Consider the following 18993-nt stretch of genomic DNA (forward strand, 5'->3'; position numbering starts at 1 on the left):
GCAACGACAACTCGTCACGATTTGTGAGTGGTGGGAACGTTGGGTGGGGGAGAGGTGGGGAGGGGGAGGGGAGGGGGAGGAGGAGGTAACTCACAACCTGACATCGGGGTCCTCACAGGGAAAGTTCATCCGGATTCACTTCGGGGCCACTGGGAAGTTGGCATCGGCTGATATCGAGACCTGTGAGTGGGGCTGGGGGCGCATCCTCTGTGGATGAGTCATGGCAACACCCCCATCTCCTTCTCCTCACCATTTTCTCACCCCCCATCTGCCCATCTTCTCCCCCACCCGCCCATCTTCTCTCCCACCCATCTTCTCCCTCACCATCTTCTCCCTCACACCATCCATCTTCTCCCCTACCCACCCATCTTGTCCCCACCCATCTTCTCCTCCACCCACTTTATGCCTCACTGATCTCCTCTCCCACTCACTTTGCCCCCCACCCACCCACCTTCTCACCCACTTCCCCCTCCCTCCCACCCACACGCAACCTTCTCTCCATCCTCCTCAGACCTCCTGGAGAAGTCGCGGGTCATCTTCCAGCTGAAAGCCGAGAGGAATTACCACATCTTCTACCAGATCCTCTCCAACAAGAAGCCCGAGCTTCTGGGTGAGCTCCTCCCCCACCCTTCTGCCAGATGGACGCCCCAAAACCGTGTGGGGCCGTTCCAACCCCGCCGTCTCCCCGCAGACATGATGCTGGTGACCAACAACCCCTACGACTACGCCTTCATCTCCCAAGGAGAGACCACGGTGCCGTCCATCGATGATGGAGAGGAGCTGCTGGCCACGGACGTGAGCTGAGGAACACAGGCAGCACAGGGGGGGAGCTGCCAGGAGAAGACCCCCGACCCCAAATTTTCCCAATTTCTCCCCGCAGAACGCTTTCGACGTGCTGGGCTTCACCCCGGAGGAGAAGAACTCCATCTACAAGCTGACGGGAGCCATCATGCACTTCGGCAACATGAAATTCAAGCAGAAGCAACGCGAGGAGCAGGCAGAGCCGGATGGCACCGAAGGTCGGCTCCATTTCGGTGGTGGAAGAGACGGGTGAGCCCCACGGCTTCCCACCCTCATCTCCCATCTTCCGTGTCCCCAGAGGCGGACAAGTCGGCTTACCTAATGGGGCTGAACTCGGCCGACCTCCTCAAGGGGCTGTGCCACCCCCGGGTGAAGGTGGGCAACGAATACGTCACCAAGGGGCAGAACGTCCAGCAGGTAACACGGCGGGCCGCCCTTCGTCCACCTGTCCCCTTTTTGAGCCCCTGTGTCACCACGGTCCCTCCTCCAGGTGATCTACGCCGTCGGGGCCCTGGCCAAAGCCGTCTACGAGAAGATGTTCAACTGGATGGTGACCAGGATCAACAACTCGCTGGAGACTAAGCAGCCTCGCCAATACTTCATCGGTGTCCTGGACATCGCTGGCTTCGAGATCTTCGATGTGAGCATCTGGGGGGACGGGGTGGGGGTGCTGTGGGGCTGAGCCACTGGGGGGACGCGACAGAGCCACGGGTTGACTCCACAGCAGGTGCTGAGTTGATCTTGTTGACCCATTTTGACTCCATAGGTGTTCAGGTGACCTCGGTGATCCATTCAACACTCTGCTGGCCCCACTGGGTCTCCAGTTGATCTCACTATTCCCACTGGACATCATACTGACCCCACTAGGTCCATAGTTGACCTTGTTCATCCCACTGGACATCACACTGACCCCTCCAGGTCTCCACTTGACCTCACCTCTCCCACTGCACATCCCATTAACCCCACTGAGCTTCCAGTTGACCTCGTTTCACCAGTTGACCCCATTGAATCTCCAGTTGACCTTGCTCATCCCACTGGACATCACACTGACCCCACTGGGTCCCCAGTTGACCTCACCTCTCCCACTGGGCATCCCATTGACCCCACAGTTGACCTTGTTCATCCCACTGATCTCATCGAGTGCCTCGTTGACCTCACTGGGTTTCCTGTTGACCCTGTAAGCCCTGTTTTGCACTGTGCAGACCATGCTGAGGGCTGAGCTGACCTCTCTGACCCATGGGGTGTCCTGTCAAACCCACACATCCCTCTGGCCAATGGCCGAGCCCAGTGACCCCGCAGGTCATCGCGCTGAGCTCGCCGTCTCGCTCTTCTCTCTGCAGTTCAACAGCTTCGAGCAGCTCTGCATCAACTTCACCAACGAGAAGCTGCAGCAGTTCTTCAACCACCACATGTTCGTGCTGGAGCAGGAGGAGTACAAGAAGGAGGGCATCGAGTGGGAGTTCATCGACTTCGGCATGGACCTCCAGGCCTGCATCGATCTCATCGAGAAGGTGCCTCCTCCCCCGCAGTGATCTGGGGGTGCTTACCCACACAGAGCTCACAGGGGACCCCAGAAGGGCTCCCCATCTGACCGAGTCTTGTCCTCTGCAGCCGATGGGAATCATGTCCATCTTGGAGGAGGAGTGCATGTTCCCCAAGGCCACGGATAGTGACCTTCAAGGCCAAACTCTTCGACAACCACTTGGGGAAATCGGCCAACTTTGGGAAACCCCGCAACATCAAGGGAAAGCCGGAAGCTCACTTCGCCCTCGTGCACTACGCGGGCACGGTGGACTACAACATCATTGGCTGGCTGCAGAAGAACAAGGATCCTCTCAACGAAACGGTGGTGGGGCTCTACCAGAAGTCAGCCTTGAAGCTCCTTGCCAATCTCTTTGCCAACTACGCTGGAGCCGACGCGCGTAAGCAGCGCCATTGACTCACACAGGGTGGAGAACCCATGATCCAAACCCTGACTGATCCTATCCGTTTTTTTTTCCTCATCCAACAGCTGTGGAGAAGGGGAAAGGAGCCAAGAAGAAAGGTTCCTCCTTCCAGACTGTCTCAGCCCTGCACCGGGTGAGAACAGTGGGATCCATCAGACCTGTGGGGACCTTGGTTGATCTCACTCATCTCACACATCTCTCTCTGCTCCAGGAGAATCTCAACAAGCTGATGACCAACCTCCGTTCTACCCACCCCCATTTTGTCCGCTGCATCATTCCCAACGAGACCAAGTCTCCTGGTAAGCCTACAAAACAAGTGAGTGGGGTCAGACGGGGCCCCGCAACGGCTGCCAATGGTCCCCTTTCTGCAACCAGGTGTGATGGACAACCCCCTGGTGATGCACCAGCTCCGCTGCAATGGGGTGCTGGAGGGCATCCGCATCTGCCGCAAGGGTTTTCCCAACCGCATCCTCTACGGGGACTTCCGTCAGAGGTGAGAGTGGTCAGTGGGGGCCTGAAGGTGGGACCAGAACCCAGCCGGCGCTCATTTTGAGGTCGGTTCCTCCCGTTCTTTCCCAGGTACCGCATCCTGAACCCCACAGCCATCCCTGAGGGGCAGTTCATTGACAGCCGCAAGGGCGCCGAGAAACTCCTGGGGTCCCTCGATATCGATCACAACCAGTACAAATTTGGGCACACCAAGGTGAGGGTGGCAGGTCTTGGTTCTCCACGGTGCCACCATCCGTGTGTCTGCTTATGGTCCTGCACCGTACATCCGCCATACACCCATCTACCCATCATTCAACCATTCCAGGCAGCCCAAGCCAACATCTGAGCCTTCCACCCAACCCAACCACTGACCCTTCACTCCAATCAAAACCAACCTTTAACCCTTCCACCCAACCCAACCCAACCTCTGACCTTTCTACCCATCCCAACTACTGATCCTTTGCTCCAATCAAAACCAAAACTGACTTTCAATCCTTCCACCCAGCCCAACCTTCAACCCTTCCATCCAAACCCAACCTTCAGTCCTGCATCCAATCCCAACCTTCAATCCTCCATCCAACCCAACACAACTACTGACCCTTCCATCCAACCCAACTGTCAACCCTTTATTCCAACCAAAATTAACTTTTAGTCCTCCCGTCCAAACCCAATCACTGACCCTTCCGTCCTCCCCAGCCTTCAGTTCTCCATCCAGCTCATCCAACCTCTGACTCTTCCATCCAACCCAGCCGCTGACCCTTCAATCAAAACCAACCTTTAACCCTTCCACCCAACCCAACACAACCTTCCACTCTTCCCCCCAGCCCTCCCCTCCCATCCTCTCCTCTCCTCTCCTTCCCACTCCACCCCATCCTCACCGACCTTCTTTCCCCCGCCAAGGTTTTCTTTAAGGCTGGGCTGCTGGGGCTGCTGGAGGAGATGCGTGACGAGCGCCTGGCTCGCATCATGACCCGCCTGCAGGCCCAAGTTCGAGGCTTCCTCTCCCGGCAGGAGTTCAAAAAGATCTTGGAGCGCCGGTGGGTTCCATCGCTGGTGCTCAGTGGGGCGGTGATGGGTGAGGGTTTCAGCCTTGAGCTCACTCCACCTGCGCACTCCACGCAGGGACTCGCTGCTGGTCATCCAGTGGAACATCCGTGCTTTCATGGGGGTGAAGAACTGGCCCTGGATGAAGCTCTACTTTAAGATCAAGCCCTTGCTGAAGAGTGCTGAGACCGAGAAGGAGATGCAGGTGGGAGGATGGGGGGGGGGCATGGGCCAAAACGTGGGTGGGGTAGGGCTGATGGTGCAGGAACTATTTGGTGATGGCATCTGTCTCCTACGCTCCTATGACACAGACGATGAAGGAAGAATTCGGGCGCCTGAAGGAGGCCCTGGAGAAGTCAGAGGCACGTCGGAAGGAGCTGGAGGAGAAGATGGTGTCCATGCTGCAGGAGAAGAACGACCTCCAGCTGCAAGTGCAGGCAGTATGTGATGGTCACTTCCCAGCCCAGCTGCTTCCTGCTCCCTTCCTTCCCACTCCCACCAATTTGTCCCCTCTGTAGGAGCAAGACAATCTTGCTGACGCCGAGGAGCGCTGCGATCAGCTGATCAAGAACAAGATCCAGCTGGAGGCCAAGGCGAAGGAGATGTTGGAGAGGTTGGAGGAAGAGGAGGAGATGAACGCTGAGCTGACGGCCAAGAAGAGGAAGCTGGAGGACGAGTGTTCGGAGCTCAAGAAGGACATTGATGACCTGGAGCTGTCGTTGGCCAAAGTGGAGAAGGAGAAACATGCCACAGAGAACAAGGTGGGGGGTCGAGAACAAGGTGGGGAGTGGTTGAGAAGACCCAAGGGTGGTTGGGTTGGGTTGAGAAGAACCAAGAGTGGTCGGTCTGGGTTCTCCCACATCTCCTGACTTCTGTCCAGTCTGACTGTGGGGCAGAAGAGCCTCTTGCTGACTGAGATGGAGGCCTGGCGCTTTTTCCCATGCAGGTCAAGAACCTCACAGAGGAGATGGCCGGGCTGGATGAGACCATCGTCAAGTTGACCAAGGAGAAGAAGGCCCTTCAGGAGTCTCACCAGCAAACGCTGGACGACCTGCAGGCTGAGGAAGACAAGGTCAACACCTTGACAAAGGCCAAAGTGAAGCTGGAGCAGCAAGTGGATGATGTGAGTCCTGTTTCTCATGTGCTGGTTGGAAAAGATTCTTCTTGGGAATTGCTGGAGGTCTCTGTCTTGTTTTCAGCTTGAGAGCTCGCTGGAGCAGGAGAAGAAGATCCGGATGGACCTGGAAAGAGCCAAGAGAAAGCTGGAAGGGGATTTGAAGCTGGCCCAGGAGAGCATCATGGACCTGGAGAATGACAAGCAGCAGCTGGAGGAGAGGCTGAAAAAGTAGGGGCCTGCCCACCACCTCTGCCACCCCCTTATCCTTCTCCCCTAAACTTGCTCTGCTCTGAGAAGTGGGGATGACAACTGGGGTTTCTCCTTCTCCAGGAAAGACTTTGAGCTCAACGCACTCAATGCTCGAATCGAGGATGAACAAGCAGTTGCTGGCCAACTTCAGAAGAAGCTCAAAGAGCTCCAGGTGAGGCTGGGGTGGAAAGGAACTGATGAGTCCCCAGTTGGTTGGGTTGGTGGAGCAAGATCAAGTGTTGGGTTGGGTTGAGTTGGATGGAAGAGTCTGTGGTTGAGTTGAGTTGTATTGGGTGGAAGAATCCTCGGTTGGTTGGGTTGGATTGAAGAGTCTCCACTGCGATTAGGCAGGAGGGGGAGAGCGGTCTCTGACTTGCTGGGTTGAGCTGAACTGGTTTAAAAGTGTCTCCAGTCTTTTGGGTTGGGTGAAGTTGGGTTGAAGGGTCTCCAACTGGTTGTGAGTTGTTGGGTTAAGTTGAGTTTATCTGGGTTAAGATGGGTTGGGTTAATTTGGATTGAGTTAAATTGGATTGGGTTGTATTAAGTTGGATTGAAAGATCTCCAATGTATTATGAGTAGTTGGATTAAGCTGGATTGGGTTGGATTAAGTTGGGTTGAGCTAAGTTGGGTTGGGTTAGGTTGGATTGGGTTGTGTTGTGTCAAGTTGTGTTAAATTGGACCAAAGAGTCTGTGAGTTTTTGGGTTAAGTTGGGTTGGATTGGATAAAGTTGAGTTAAGATGAATTAAGTTATTTTGGGTTGAAAGGTCTCCAATGGGTTTTGAGTTGTTGTGTGGTGTTGGGTTGGATTGGGTTGGGTTGAAGGGTCTCCAGTGGGTTGTGAGTTGTTGGGTTAAGCTGGGCTAAGTTGGGTTGGGTTAATTTGAATTGGTTTGGATTAAGTTGGGTTGAAGGGTTTCCAATGGATTGTGAGTAGTTGGGTTAAATGGGGTTAAGTTGGATCAAATGCCTCCAGTGGGTTGTGAGTTGGGTTACGTTGGATTGGGTTGGATTTAAGTTGAGTTGAGTTGGGTTGAGTTGAGTTGAGTTATGTGCTGAAGAGTCTCCAATGGGTTGTGAGTGGGGTTGAATAGAAGATCCCCCAGTTGGTTGGACTGAGGCAAATGGAGACCCTGGACCGCAGGCACGAATCGAGGAGCTGGAGGAGGAGCTGGAGGCGGAGCGGACAGGCCGGGCCAAGGTGGAGAAGCTGCGCTCGGATCTGTCACAGGAGCTGGAGGAGATCAGCGAGCGGCTGGAGGAGGCGGGTGGAGCCACCTCAGTGCAGCTCGAGCTCAACAAGAAGAGGGAGGCTGAATTCCAGAAGCTGCGGCGCGACCTGGAGGAGGCAACGCTGCAGCACGAGGCCACGGCCGCTGCCCTGCGCAAGAAGCACGCCGACAGCGTGGCTGAGCTGAGCGAGCAGCTCGACAACCTGCAGCGCGTCAAGCAGAAGCTGGAGAAGGAGAAGAGCGAGCTGAAGCTGGAGCTGGATGATGTCAGCTCCAACATGGAGCAGCTCATCAAGGCCAAGGTAGGAGATCAGGGGGACGCCAGGTGGGACGGCCCCCCCTCCGGTCTTCTGGTGTTCCCTCGCACCTCCCTTTCCTTTCTTCCTCCAGGCCAACCTGGAGAAGATGTGCCGCACCACGGAGGACCAGATGAACGAGCACCGCAGCAAATCAGAGGAGGCCCAACGCATGGTTGCTGACCTCAGCACTCAGCGAGCCAAGCTCCAGACGGAGAATGGTGAGCTCTTCGCTCCCTCTGCCCCATCCGCTGGCCTTGGGGACCACTGGAGGATTGTGGGAGAGTTTCCCCAGCAACAACCACTCCAATTCGTGCTCCGTAGGTGAGCTCTCAAGGCAGCTGGAGGAGAAGGAAGCCTTCATCAACCAGCTGATGCGTGGGAAACTCACCTACACCCAGCAGCTGGAGGACCTGAAGAGGCAGTTGGAGGAGGAAGCCAAGGTATGAAAGGCTTTGGAGGCCTGGAGGTTTGGGAGTGAGGCAACCCAAGGGCAGGGGGAGGCAGGAGGGGATGGAGGAACTCAGGGAGATTGGCTGTAGTCATGGAGGTTGGGTTGGGTTGGAATGGATTGAATTGGGTTGAGTTGGATTTGCTTGGATTGAGTTGTGTTGGTTGAGTTGGATTCATTTGGATTTGATTGGGTTGGGTTGGGTTGGTTGGTTCAGTTGTGCTGGGTTGTGTTGAGTTGGATTGGGTTGAGTTTGGTTGTGTTGAGTAGATAAAGTTGAGTTGGGTTTGGTTAGGTTGAGTTGCATTGAGTTGTGTTGGATTGGGTTGAGTTGGACTGAGAGGTTGGGTTATGGTGGGTTGGATTGGGTTGAGTTTGGTTCTGATGAGTTCGACTGAGTTGGTTTACACTGAGTTAAGTTGGGTTGCATTGGGTTGAGCTGAGTTAGTTTGGATTGAGTTGAATTGAGTTGGTTTGGGTTGAATTGGAGTGGGTTGAGATTATTTGGATTGAGTTGAGTTTGGATCAGATTGAGTTGGGTTGAGTTGAGTTGGATTGAGTTTGGTGGGTTGGATTGAGTTGGTTTGGGTTGATTCAGGTGGAGTTGGATTGTGTTGGGTTGGGTTGGTCTGAATTGAGTTGTGTTGTTGGGTTGAGTTGGGTTGGATTAAGCTGAGTTGGGATGTGTTGGGTTGTGTTGGATTGAGTTGGTTTGGGTTGGATTGTGTTATGTTGAGGTGAGTTGGAGCGGGTTGTGCTGAAATATTTTGGATTGAGTTGAGTGGGGTTGGGTTAGTTGAGTTGAGTTGCTCTAAGGAAGATCTGACTGGGTTGAGGCAATTAATGCCACCACTTGTTGGCTGGAGAATCTCAAGCTTTCCCCAGCTGATGCTGCCCTGCCTTCTGCTCACCCCAGGCCAAGAATGCGCTGGCCCACGCACTGCAGTCAGCCAGGCACGACTGTGACCTGCTGAGGGAGCAGTACGAGGAGGAGACAGAGGCCAAGGCTGAGCTGCAGCGCACCCTCTCCAAGGCCAACTCGGAGGTGGCCCAGTGGAGGACCAAATATGAGACGGACGCCATCCAACGCACCGAGGAGCTGGAGGAGGCCAAGTGAGTCCTCTTCCACAGGTGTGGAGATTCTTGGAGGAGTCCTTTGGGGCTACGTGTGGCATCTCTCCATCCCTCCATTAGGAAGAAGCTGGCGCAGAGGCTGCAAGAAGCAGAGGAGGCAGTGGAGGCGGTCAACGCCAAGTGCTCCTCCTTGGAGAAGACCAAGCACCGGCTGCAGAATGAGATCGAGGACCTGATGGCGGACCTGGAGAGGTCAAACGCTGCAGCTGCCGCTCTGGATAAGAAACAAAGGAACTTTGATAAGGTGGGAGCACCAGCACGTGGTTGGGGTGAGGAGACGGAAGACCTTCTGCATGGAAGAAGAGGTTGTAAGCAAGGTCCTGGGGGCGTCCCCTGCAGATCTTATCAGAATGGAAGCAGAAGTTCGAGGAGTCGCAGACGGAGCTGGAGGCGTCACAGAAGGAGTCCCGGTCCCTCAGCACTGAGCTCTTCAAGCTGAAGAATGCCTACGAGGAGTCACTGGAGCACCTGGAGACCTTCAAGAGGGAGAACAAGAACCTCCAAGGTGAGAGCACGGCCATCCCCAACGTCACCCTGCAATTCCTGCGTGCTCTGATGGGTTCTCATCCCTGCAGAGGAGATCTCGGATTTGACGGAGCAGCTGGGAGCCAGCCACAAGACCATCCATGAGCTGGAGAAGGTCCGTAAGCAGCTGGACGCTGAGAAGCTGGAGCTGCAAGCGGCGCTGGAGGAGGCCGAGGTGAGCAAAACTCCATCCATGCAACCCTCTCCATCCCCACACATCCTCCAAGTGTCTCTCATGGCCACCAATGCTTCCACGTCCTCCTCAGGCGTCCCTGGAACACGAGGAGGGGAAGATCCTGAGGGCCCAGTTGGAGTTCAACCAAGTGAAGGCAGACTATGAGCGCAAGCTGGCAGAGAAGGAGGAGGAGATGGAGCAGGCCAAGCGCAACCACCTGCGGGTCGTGGACTCACTGCAGACGTCGCTGGATGCCGAGACACGGAGCCGCAACGAAGCGCTGAGGCTGAAGAAGAAGATGGAGGGCGACCTCAACGAGATGGAGATCCAGCTGAGCCACGCCAACCGCATGGCGGCTGAGGCCCAGAAGCAAGTCAAGGCGTTGCAGGGCTACCTCAAGGTACACACTGGGAGATGGGGGTGGTTGTTGGGTGACTGAAGTTGGCTACTGGGTCAGTATTCAGTTCCCAGTGGGAAATGGACAGGTGGGCGTTGTGTGGAAGTCGGGGGCTTCCTGGGTGCCCAATGGGAGGCCATCAGATGCCCATTGGGCAGCCATTGGTTGCCCATTGGGTGGCCAGTTGGTGACAATTCTGTGGCTATTGGTTGCCTGTTCAGTAGCCATTGAGTGGCCATTGATTGCCCAGTGGGTGGCCATTTGTTGCCCATTGGTTGGTCAGATGGTGATCATTCAGTGGCCATTTGTTGCTCATTGTTTGGCCAGCTGGTAATCATTCTGTAGCCATTTGTTGCCCATTGGGTGGCCAGGTGGTGATCATTCCATGGCCATTGGCTGCCCATTGGGTGGCAATTTGTTGCCCATTGGTTGGCCAGTTGATGTAGCCATTGGTTGTCCATTCTGCGACCACTGGTTGCCCATTGAGTGGCCAACTGTTGATCATTTGGTGGCCATTGGTGGCCTCTGGGCAATCATTACCTTGTCACCCTAATTACCCCCTCAGTTGCCACCCCCCTCCTCACACCCCTCTCTGGGTCGCCCGGCAGGACGCCCAATTACAGCTGGACGACGCGGTGCGCGCTAACGAGGACCTGAAGGAGAACATCGCCATCGTGGAGCGGCGGAACAACCTCCTCCAATCGGAGCTGGAGGAGCTGCGTGCAGCGCTGGAGCAGAGCGAGCGGGCTCGCAAGTTGGCCGAGCAGGAACTGATCGAGGCCAGCGAGCGAGTCCAGCTCCTCCACTCCCAGGTGAGGATGCCATGGCGAAGGGTTGGCTTCCTTCCTGCAACTTCCCACCGGAGGGCGGTGGGTCAACTCCCACTGTCCTCTCTTCCAGAACACCAGTCTCATCAACCAGAAGAAGAAGATGGAGGCCGACATCTCCCAGCTGCAGACAGAGGTGGAAGAAGCCATCCAGGAGTGCCGGAACGCCGAGGAGAAGGCCAAGAAGGCCATCACCGACGTGAGTGCCGCGGTGGACTCAGATGAGGGACATTGGACACCCTCAGTTGTTCTCCTGCTAATGGAGGAGATGGAATTCCATGTTCCTCCACCTCTCCCCACCCTCTGAGGTGTCCCATTACTCACATTCCCTCACCTCTCCCACCTCTCCCTCTCCTCCACCTCTCCCATCTCTCTCATTTCTCCACCTCTCCCCAACCTCTTCCGTCTCTCCCATTTCTTCCATTCCATCTCTCCCATCTCTCCACCTCTCCCATCTCTCACATTCCTCCACCTCTCCCATCTCTCCCATTTCTCCACCTTTCTTCACCTTCTCCCATCTCTCTCTTTCCTCTACCTCTCCTCACCTCTCCTATTCCTCCACCTCCCCCATCTCTCACATTCTTCCACCTCTCCTCATCTCTCACATTTCCTCACCTCTCCCATCTCTCCCATTCCTTCACCTCTCCCATATCTCTCATTTCTCCACCTTTCTTCACCTTCTCCCATCTCTCCCATTCCTCCACCTCTTCCATCTCTCCCATTTCTCCACCTTTCTTCACCTTCTCCCATCTCTCTCTTTCCTCTACCTCTCCTCACCTCTCCCATTCCTCCACCTCCCCCATCTCTCACATTCTTCCACCTCTCCTCATCTCTCACATTTCCTCACCTCTCCCATCTCTCCCATTCCTTCACCTCTCCCATATCTCTCATTTCTCCACCTTTCTTCACCTTCTCCCATCTCTCCCATTCCTCCACCTCTCCCCACCCTCCACCCCACCCCATCTCTCTCCTAGGCGGCCATGATGGCGGAGGAGCTGAAGAAGGAACAGGACACGAGCGCCCACCTGGAGCGGATGAAGAAGAACATGGAGCAGACCATCAAGGACCTGCAGCTACGGCTGGACGAGGCAGAGCAGCTGGCCCTCAAGGGTGGCAAGAAGCAGCTGCAGAAGCTGGAGGCGCGCGTGCGGGAGCTGGAGAACGAGCTGGAGGCAGAGCAGAAGCGCAACGCCGAGAACGTCAAAGGGCTGCGCAAGTCGGAGCGGCGTGTGAAGGAGCTCAGCTACCAGGTAGGACAGCACGGCACGGCTGAGGGCGGAAGGGCAGAGGTGACACAGAACTTCATTACCTCTTCCACCCATCCAGAGGGATGCGGTGGGAATGAGAAAGTGGGTGACCAGGTGGCTGCGGGAACAAGGGGGACCTAGAACGTGGTTGGCCTGGGGGCTGCAGGGACTTGAGTGACTGGGTTATTGACCTGGGGGCTGTATGGATGCAGGTGATGTAGAATGTGGTTGACCTGTTGTCTGTAAGGACACGAGTAACGCAAAACATTGACACGGTGACCACAGGGACATGGGTGACCCAGACCAAATTTGGCCTGATGGCTGTATGGGCACAGGTGAGCTAGAACATGGTTGACCTGGTGGCTGTGGGGCCCAAGTGACAAGAAACATACATTGGTAGATGTATGGACATAAGTGACTTAGAACATGGTTGACATAAGTGACTTAGAACATGGTTGACCTGGTGGCTGTAGGGACATGGGTGACCTAGAACACCATTTACTCAGTGGCTGTAGGGACATGGGTGACATTGAACACGGACGTTGTGGTTGTAGGGACACATGGGACCCAGAACACGGTTGACCTGGTGGCTAGAGGGACATGGGGGCCCTAGAACATGACTGGCCTGGTGGCTGTAGGGATTGAAGGATCTGGCAGTTGTGGGAACATGGGTGATGACAAAACATAGACCTGGTGGCACCAAGGGCTTGGGTGACACAAAACATGGACCTGGTGCCTGTCGGAACATGGGTGACATAGAACATGGTTGATCTGGTGGTTGTGGGGACACGGGTGACACAAAACATAGACCTGGTGGCCCAGCGACGTGGGGGATCTAGAACATGGATGACCTGGTGGCTGTAGGGACATGAGTGACCTAGAACATATTTGACTTGGTGGCTGTAGAGACACGGATGTCACAGTACACAGACAATGTGGTTGTAGGGACACAGGGGACCCAGAACATGGTTGACCTGGTGGCTGTAGGGACATGGGGGACCTAGAACATGGCTGACCTGGTGGCTGTAAGGACATGGTGGACCTAGAACATGGCTGACCTGGTGGCTGTAGGGACATGGGGGACCTAGAACATGGCTGACCTGGTGGCTGTAGAGACACAGGTGACACAAAACATAGACCTGGTGGCTGCAGGGGCACAGATGACCTAGATGATGAATGACCATGACCACCTTCGCCCTCTCTGCCCAACACCACATGACCTTGCCAGGGAAGCTGCCCCTCTTCCCAGGAACACTTCTAACAAATCCCAAACCTGAATTGCCACCATGGTAACCCAGAACATGGAGATCTTTTGGACTTGGTGAGGTTTGGACCCACACGCGTCCCACTTTGGTGTGTCTCCCTCCCTCCCCCTCTCCCCCCATGTCTCCCTGCAGACGGAGGAGGACAGGAAGAATATGGTGAGGTTGCAGGACTTGGTGGACAAGTTGCAGCTGAAGGTGAAGGCGTACAAGAGGCAAGCGGAGGAGGCGGTGAGTGTGGGATGGGGAGGGGGTGTGTGGGGGGGAAGATGGAGAACAAACTGGGTGGAGAAATATTGAAGAAACTGATCAGCGGGTGGAGAAATGGGCAGAGAAATGGGTGGGGAAGTGGATGGATTGATGAGAAGATGGATGGATGGATGGATGGATGGATGGATGGATGGATGGATGGATGGATGGATGGGTGGGTGGAGAAATTGGATGAATGGGTGGATGAATGAAGAATTGGGCAGAGAAGTATTGAGAAACTGATGGGTGGGTAGAGAAAGGAATGGAGAAATAGTGGAGAATTGGGTGGGGAATAGGATGGGGAATTGGAGAATGGGATTGTTGAGAAGATGGATGGAGAAAGTGGAGAAATCACTGGAGAAACTGGATGTATTGAGAAACGAGTGGAGAATTGTTGGAGAAATTGACTGATGGGTGGAGAATTGGATGGGAAATTGAAGAAAGGGATCGATGAGAAGATGGATGGATGGAGAAACTGGAGAAATTGGATGGGAGAAATGGATGACTGGAAAACTGGGTGAAGAAATATTGGAGAAACTGATGGGTGGGAGGAGAAATGAGTGGGGCAACTGGAGGAAGGGACTGATGAGCGGATAGAAGGATGGATGGGAGGATGGATGGGAGGATGGATGGGAGGATGGATGGATGGATGGATGGATGGATGGATGGATGGATGGATGGATGGATGGATGGAGTACTGATTGGAGAAGTATTGGAGAAATGGATTGGTGGGTGGAGAAATGGATGGGGAATTGGAGAAAGGGATCGATGAGAAGGTGGATGGACGGATAAATGGGAGAAATGGGAGAAATTGGATGAATGGAGAATTGGGTGGAGAAAAAATGGAGAAATGGATGGATGGATGGATGGATGGATGGATGGATGGATGGATGGGAGGGTGGGGATGGACAAGGGTGAAGGATGGAGAACCAGGAAGTGTGTATGGGTGGGAAGATGCCGAGGTAGATGTGGGACGATGGGACTGAGGGAGAAAGAAGACGGTGGATGGATAGGGGAGAGTCGATGAGGACTATGGGGAGATGAAAGAAGGTTGGGTGGGCGGGCGGATGGACAGATGGACGGAAGGATGGGCGGATGGATGGGGGACAATGTGTCCACTGAGATGGGCTCTGCCGTGCCCTGCAGGAGGAGCAGGCCAACTCCAACCTGGCCAAGTTCCGCAAGGCGCAGCACGAGCTGGACGAGGCGGAGGAGCGCGCCGACATCGCCGAGTCGCAGGTCAACAAGCTGCGGGCACGGAGCCGCGACATCGGAGCCAAGGTGGGTCCCTGCCCCTCCTCATCCCCACCCCACAGCCCTGCCCCACCTCTGCCCCATCGCCTCCCTCTGTCGTCTCTCCCCACAGAAAGGACTCAACGAGGAGTGAAAGCCTACTGGGAGATCCGCCCTCCTGCCTCGACCACCCATCAGCCCCCCGCGCATCCCCACAACCTCCCCTGCTTCGAGCCAATAAAAATCCTTCTGCAGCAGTGGTGGCATGCGGGGCTTTGTGTGGGGCAGGGCTTTGTGTGGGGCAGGGCTTTGGGTGGGGTGAGGCTGCCCCACAGTGCTGAGGTGGAAGGGGGCCAAGACACCACGGGTCACAAAACTGTGTGAGCTGCCCCACTGTGAACCTCAACCCACGGCTGTATATCCCTGTGGGTCTCTGTGGGGTTACTGTGAGTCTCTGTGGGCTCTCTATGGGGCCCCTGTGGGTCTCTGTCAGCTCCCTATGGGTCTCTATGGGCTCCCTATGGGTCTCTGTGGAGTCCCTATAGGTTTTCATTGTCTCTCTATGGGTCCCAATGGGTCTCTATGGGATCTCTGTGGGATCTCTATGAGTCTCCATGGGGTCCCTATGGGCAGTTGTGTGTACCCATGTTCCTTGTGGGTTGCTATGGGGTCTATGGCATCCCTGTGGGTCTCTATGGGGTCCCTCTGGGTTTCTGTGGGTTCCCTCTGGGTCTCTGTGGGGCCCTGTGTGTTTCTGTGGGTTCCCTATGGATCTCTATGGGTTCCCTATGGGTCTCTGTGGGTTCTCTATGGGTCTCTATGGGTTCTCTATGGGTCTCTGTGGGCTTCCTGTGGGTCTCTATGGAGTCCCTGTAGGTTTTCATTGGCTCTCTATGGGTCCCTAAAGGGCTCTATGGGGCCCCTATGAACCTCTCAGAGTCCCTATGGGCAGCTTTGCCAATCCATGTTCTCTGTGGGTCTCTATGGGATCCCTGTGGGGTCTCTATGAGTCTCCATGGGGTCCCTATGGGCAGGACTCTGTAGGACCCCATAGGACCTAACAGGATACCATAGGACCCTATAGGATCCTATCAGCCCCATAGGATCCTACAGGCCCCCCAGTCCACTAAGACCCCATAGGATCCCATACTCTCTCCTAGGACCCTATAGGACACTGTACGATCCCATGCCCCCACACAGGACCATACAGAACATCATAGGACTCCCCACAGGACTCTGTAGGACCCTATAGGACCCAACAGGATACCATAGGACCCTATAGGATCCCATCTGCCCCATAGGATCCGACGGGACCCTGCAGTCCACTAGGATCCCAGAGGATCCCATAGGATCCCATACTCTCTCGTAGGACCCTATAGGACACTGTAGGATCCCATGCCCCCACACAGGACCATACAGAACACCATAGGACCCCCACAGAACTCTGTAGGACCCCATAGGACCCAACAGGATACCATAGGACCCTATAGGATCCCATCTGCCCCATAGGATCTGACGGGACCTAGCAGTCCATTAGAATCCCAGAGGATCCCATAGGATCCCATACCCTCTCGTAGGACCCTACAGGACCCCACAGGATGGGACTGAGCTCAAGGAGGAGGTGGAGAGACTGAGGAGCATCAGCCATGTGAGCAGGAGATCCGTGGGGGGAGTAACCAGGGGGAGGGACACAGGGGGGATCCAGGACACTGCCCACCCAACAGACCCCTGAGCTTCCAGGCAAGGGGGATGAAGCTGCACCCCACAGTCTGAGGGGCACGAAGAAAGACTTCAAGGCCTTGGGATGGTTGGTGGAAGACTTTGGGGTGAGTTGTTTTCTCTTCCCTCCTTCCGTTTTTGGACGAAGACATGGGATGGGATGGAAGGATCCGGTCCATAAAGGCAGGGCTTTGGGTTCTTTGATCATCGAATCATAGAATCGTAGGATCAGAAGGTTGGATACAAGATCATCTAGTCCAACCAGCCTCCCTCTACCATTGCTACAAGCCACTAAACCATATCTCCTAGCTCCATTACCGCTCGAAGGGTTGCTCTTTCACATCTGATCCCTTTGGGGCTAGCCACGTCCCTGTCTGTTTCAGGACTTCTCCCTTTTCCCGTTGTTCATCCCTTCCTTTCATGTCCCACCACGAGCTTTCAGCCCTGCTGACCTCATGAACACAGCCCTAAAAAATAATCTCCTCCTTCATGTTCCAGCCTCGTCCGATCCTCTTTTCCCTCCTGCTTCTCATCCTCTGTGCCCAAGCTGCGCTGGGTCACGAGCAGCCAGCACAATTTGTTTGCTGTGGAACACAACTTGTCAGCAGGAATATCCAGCTTGGAATATCCAGTTCTAGTGGCAAAGAAACAGCACTGCTGATACCAGTGGTGTGTGCCAGTCCTACCTGGCATCTGCAGCTCCAAGGAGAACACACGCTTTGCTAAATTAAGGAGTATTTTGGTGAGTTGGTAGAAGCACGCTAAGCATTCCGATTTATTTTAAGGATGTGTCTTAAAGACATCAAAAGGGGCGTGAAATAATAATATGTAACTCAGCACCGTGGCGACTGAATCACATGTAATGCGCAGGCTGCCCGGAGGCGCTGCTAATTGAATTTGCACTAATATACAAAGCTGCTTTAAAAATTAATTAGGCAAAGTAGAGCCACGTGTGCTCTCAAATGAGAGAGAAGCATTGAAGTAGAGTGAAAGAAGCAGCAACACATGGGAAAGGTTTGTGTCACGGGGGCAGAAGTGTTCTGGGATGGGCATTGAGGGGGGCTCAGCTGGAGGGATGTAAATGAGCAGAAATCGGCGTTTGGGCAGCAGGTTGTGAGCTGGGGGAATCGCAGAGACAGGCTGGGAGCCCACGTGGGTAGGATGTGGTGATGGATGGCTGCGTCCTTCCCAGGAAAGACAGGGCGGCAAGGCGAGGTGCTGGAGGTGCTCTTTGCGTGGGAAAGCAAGTAGAATTCATGGGGTTTTTCTCCTCTCCCAGGGCCCCTCTGTCAAGGGCTTATATCTAGGGATGACCTGCGGTAATCCGTAAGTCAGTGAAGAGCAGGCAAGGTAAGCTGGGGCTTGGGAGGGGATGGGGTGGGATGGGTGGTTAAAAAAAATAATAAAAAAGCATGAAGTGAAGAAAGAAATGAGCCTAATAACTAAAAACAGTGGGTTGCAACAAACACCGGGAAGGCAGATATGAAACCGTGCTGTGTAGCAGTTAACTGAGGCCCCTGGCAGATGAGTGACCCTGGGATGGAAGAAGGAATTTTGCCAGTTTTGTGGGAGCTGACATTTGGAGCTGCAGTCACAAATAACTGGTTCTGTCGTGAGAGCTGACCTTGGCAGTTTCTCGACTTGTTTTGCAAGCAGGTTTTCCACTTTGGCTCTGTACGACAGTTTGGATGAGCGGGTATGGCGTGGAAGGAACCCTGCAGAGCCTGGCGAGAACCAAAGCAGGAGAGAGGAAAAGTGCCCTTTGCATGGGAGCATCGGGGTCTCTGCACACGGCTGCCCGGTTTTGCACACATTTTGCATACGTCTGCATGCTCGTGGGTGTGTGTGCACGTGGGTGTGAATGCAGAGGCACGTGTGTGAGTACCTCTTTGCACGTGTGTGCGTGGTTCTGCACACGTGTGCATTCAGATGCGTGCGCAAGGCTGCGCTGGCACAGGTCTGCATGCAAATGGGGGCACACAAGGTGCTGTTGGAGCTGATGGTGAGCAGACATCCCGTATCTGCCTGGTGCCTCACAGCAGCTGCAGCTCTGGAAGGGAGCCCTGCCCAGCTGGGCTCTGGGTCTTGCCTGGGGCTCTGCGGAGCTCCCTCTGCCTGCCCTTTTACTTGGGAGCGAACGTGGCTGGGAAAAGAGGGTGAGCGCTTGGGGCCACCTGTGACCCTTCTCCTGCTTCTCACCTCTGCAGTAAGGGTGCATTCGCAAACAGTTTGGCACCTCGGTGGGAATGCTGGGGCCTCTGAGCTGTGACTTCCTAGCCACATCCTGCAAGCGGGCAGGGCTGTGCCTGGACTACCTCCTTCAAATGCACGGTGAGGAGAGCGGGTGCTCTGCAGCCTCAGCCGACCTGGTTGCGCTTCCCTTCCCTCCCTGATGCCAGCAGGTCCTGCAGGGCTGGAATGCGTCTCTGGAAGGAAGAAGGTCTGTGGACGGTGGTGCTGGAGGTGGGCTCCTGTCAACGCAGCTCCCTTTTTTTTTGGGTGCTTTTTCCAGCTCCGAGCGCTTCTCCAAGACATGAGTGTAAAATACCAAAGGTGACACTGAGCACCTGCGGGAGGGGCAGGAATCACACGATGATGCAGC

General features: G+C 55.0%; 1 protein-coding gene across 1 annotated transcript; it reads left to right on the forward strand.

The window, feature by feature from the left end:
• Window positions 1–2: 2 nt before the first annotated feature.
• Window positions 3–14929, forward strand: LOC100545344 (myosin-7-like; the record flags this gene model as incomplete). Its single annotated transcript, XM_010721703.3, is given in 35 exon segments — window positions 3–23; window positions 119–182; window positions 512–610; window positions 692–795; window positions 881–1019; window positions 1100–1218; window positions 1292–1441; window positions 2142–2312; window positions 2413–2469; window positions 2471–2723; window positions 2813–2880; window positions 2959–3046; window positions 3123–3240; window positions 3327–3450; window positions 4137–4273; window positions 4359–4485; window positions 4592–4720; window positions 4799–5041; window positions 5227–5403; window positions 5480–5625; window positions 5728–5818; window positions 6789–7178; window positions 7267–7393; window positions 7497–7615; window positions 8540–8736; window positions 8818–9001; window positions 9097–9262; window positions 9333–9457; window positions 9549–9857; window positions 10463–10666; window positions 10755–10880; window positions 11656–11931; window positions 13326–13421; window positions 14586–14720; window positions 14806–14929. Coding segments are annotated over 35 exon segments (5100 nt in total), but the record flags the coding sequence as incomplete, so codon positions are not given.
• Window positions 14930–18993: the final 4064 nt, after the last annotated feature.

The sequence above is a fragment of the Meleagris gallopavo genome, chromosome 21, assembly GCF_000146605.3.
Source record: "Meleagris gallopavo isolate NT-WF06-2002-E0010 breed Aviagen turkey brand Nicholas breeding stock chromosome 21, Turkey_5.1, whole genome shotgun sequence".
Classification (NCBI taxonomy): domain Eukaryota; kingdom Metazoa; phylum Chordata; class Aves; order Galliformes; family Phasianidae; genus Meleagris; species Meleagris gallopavo.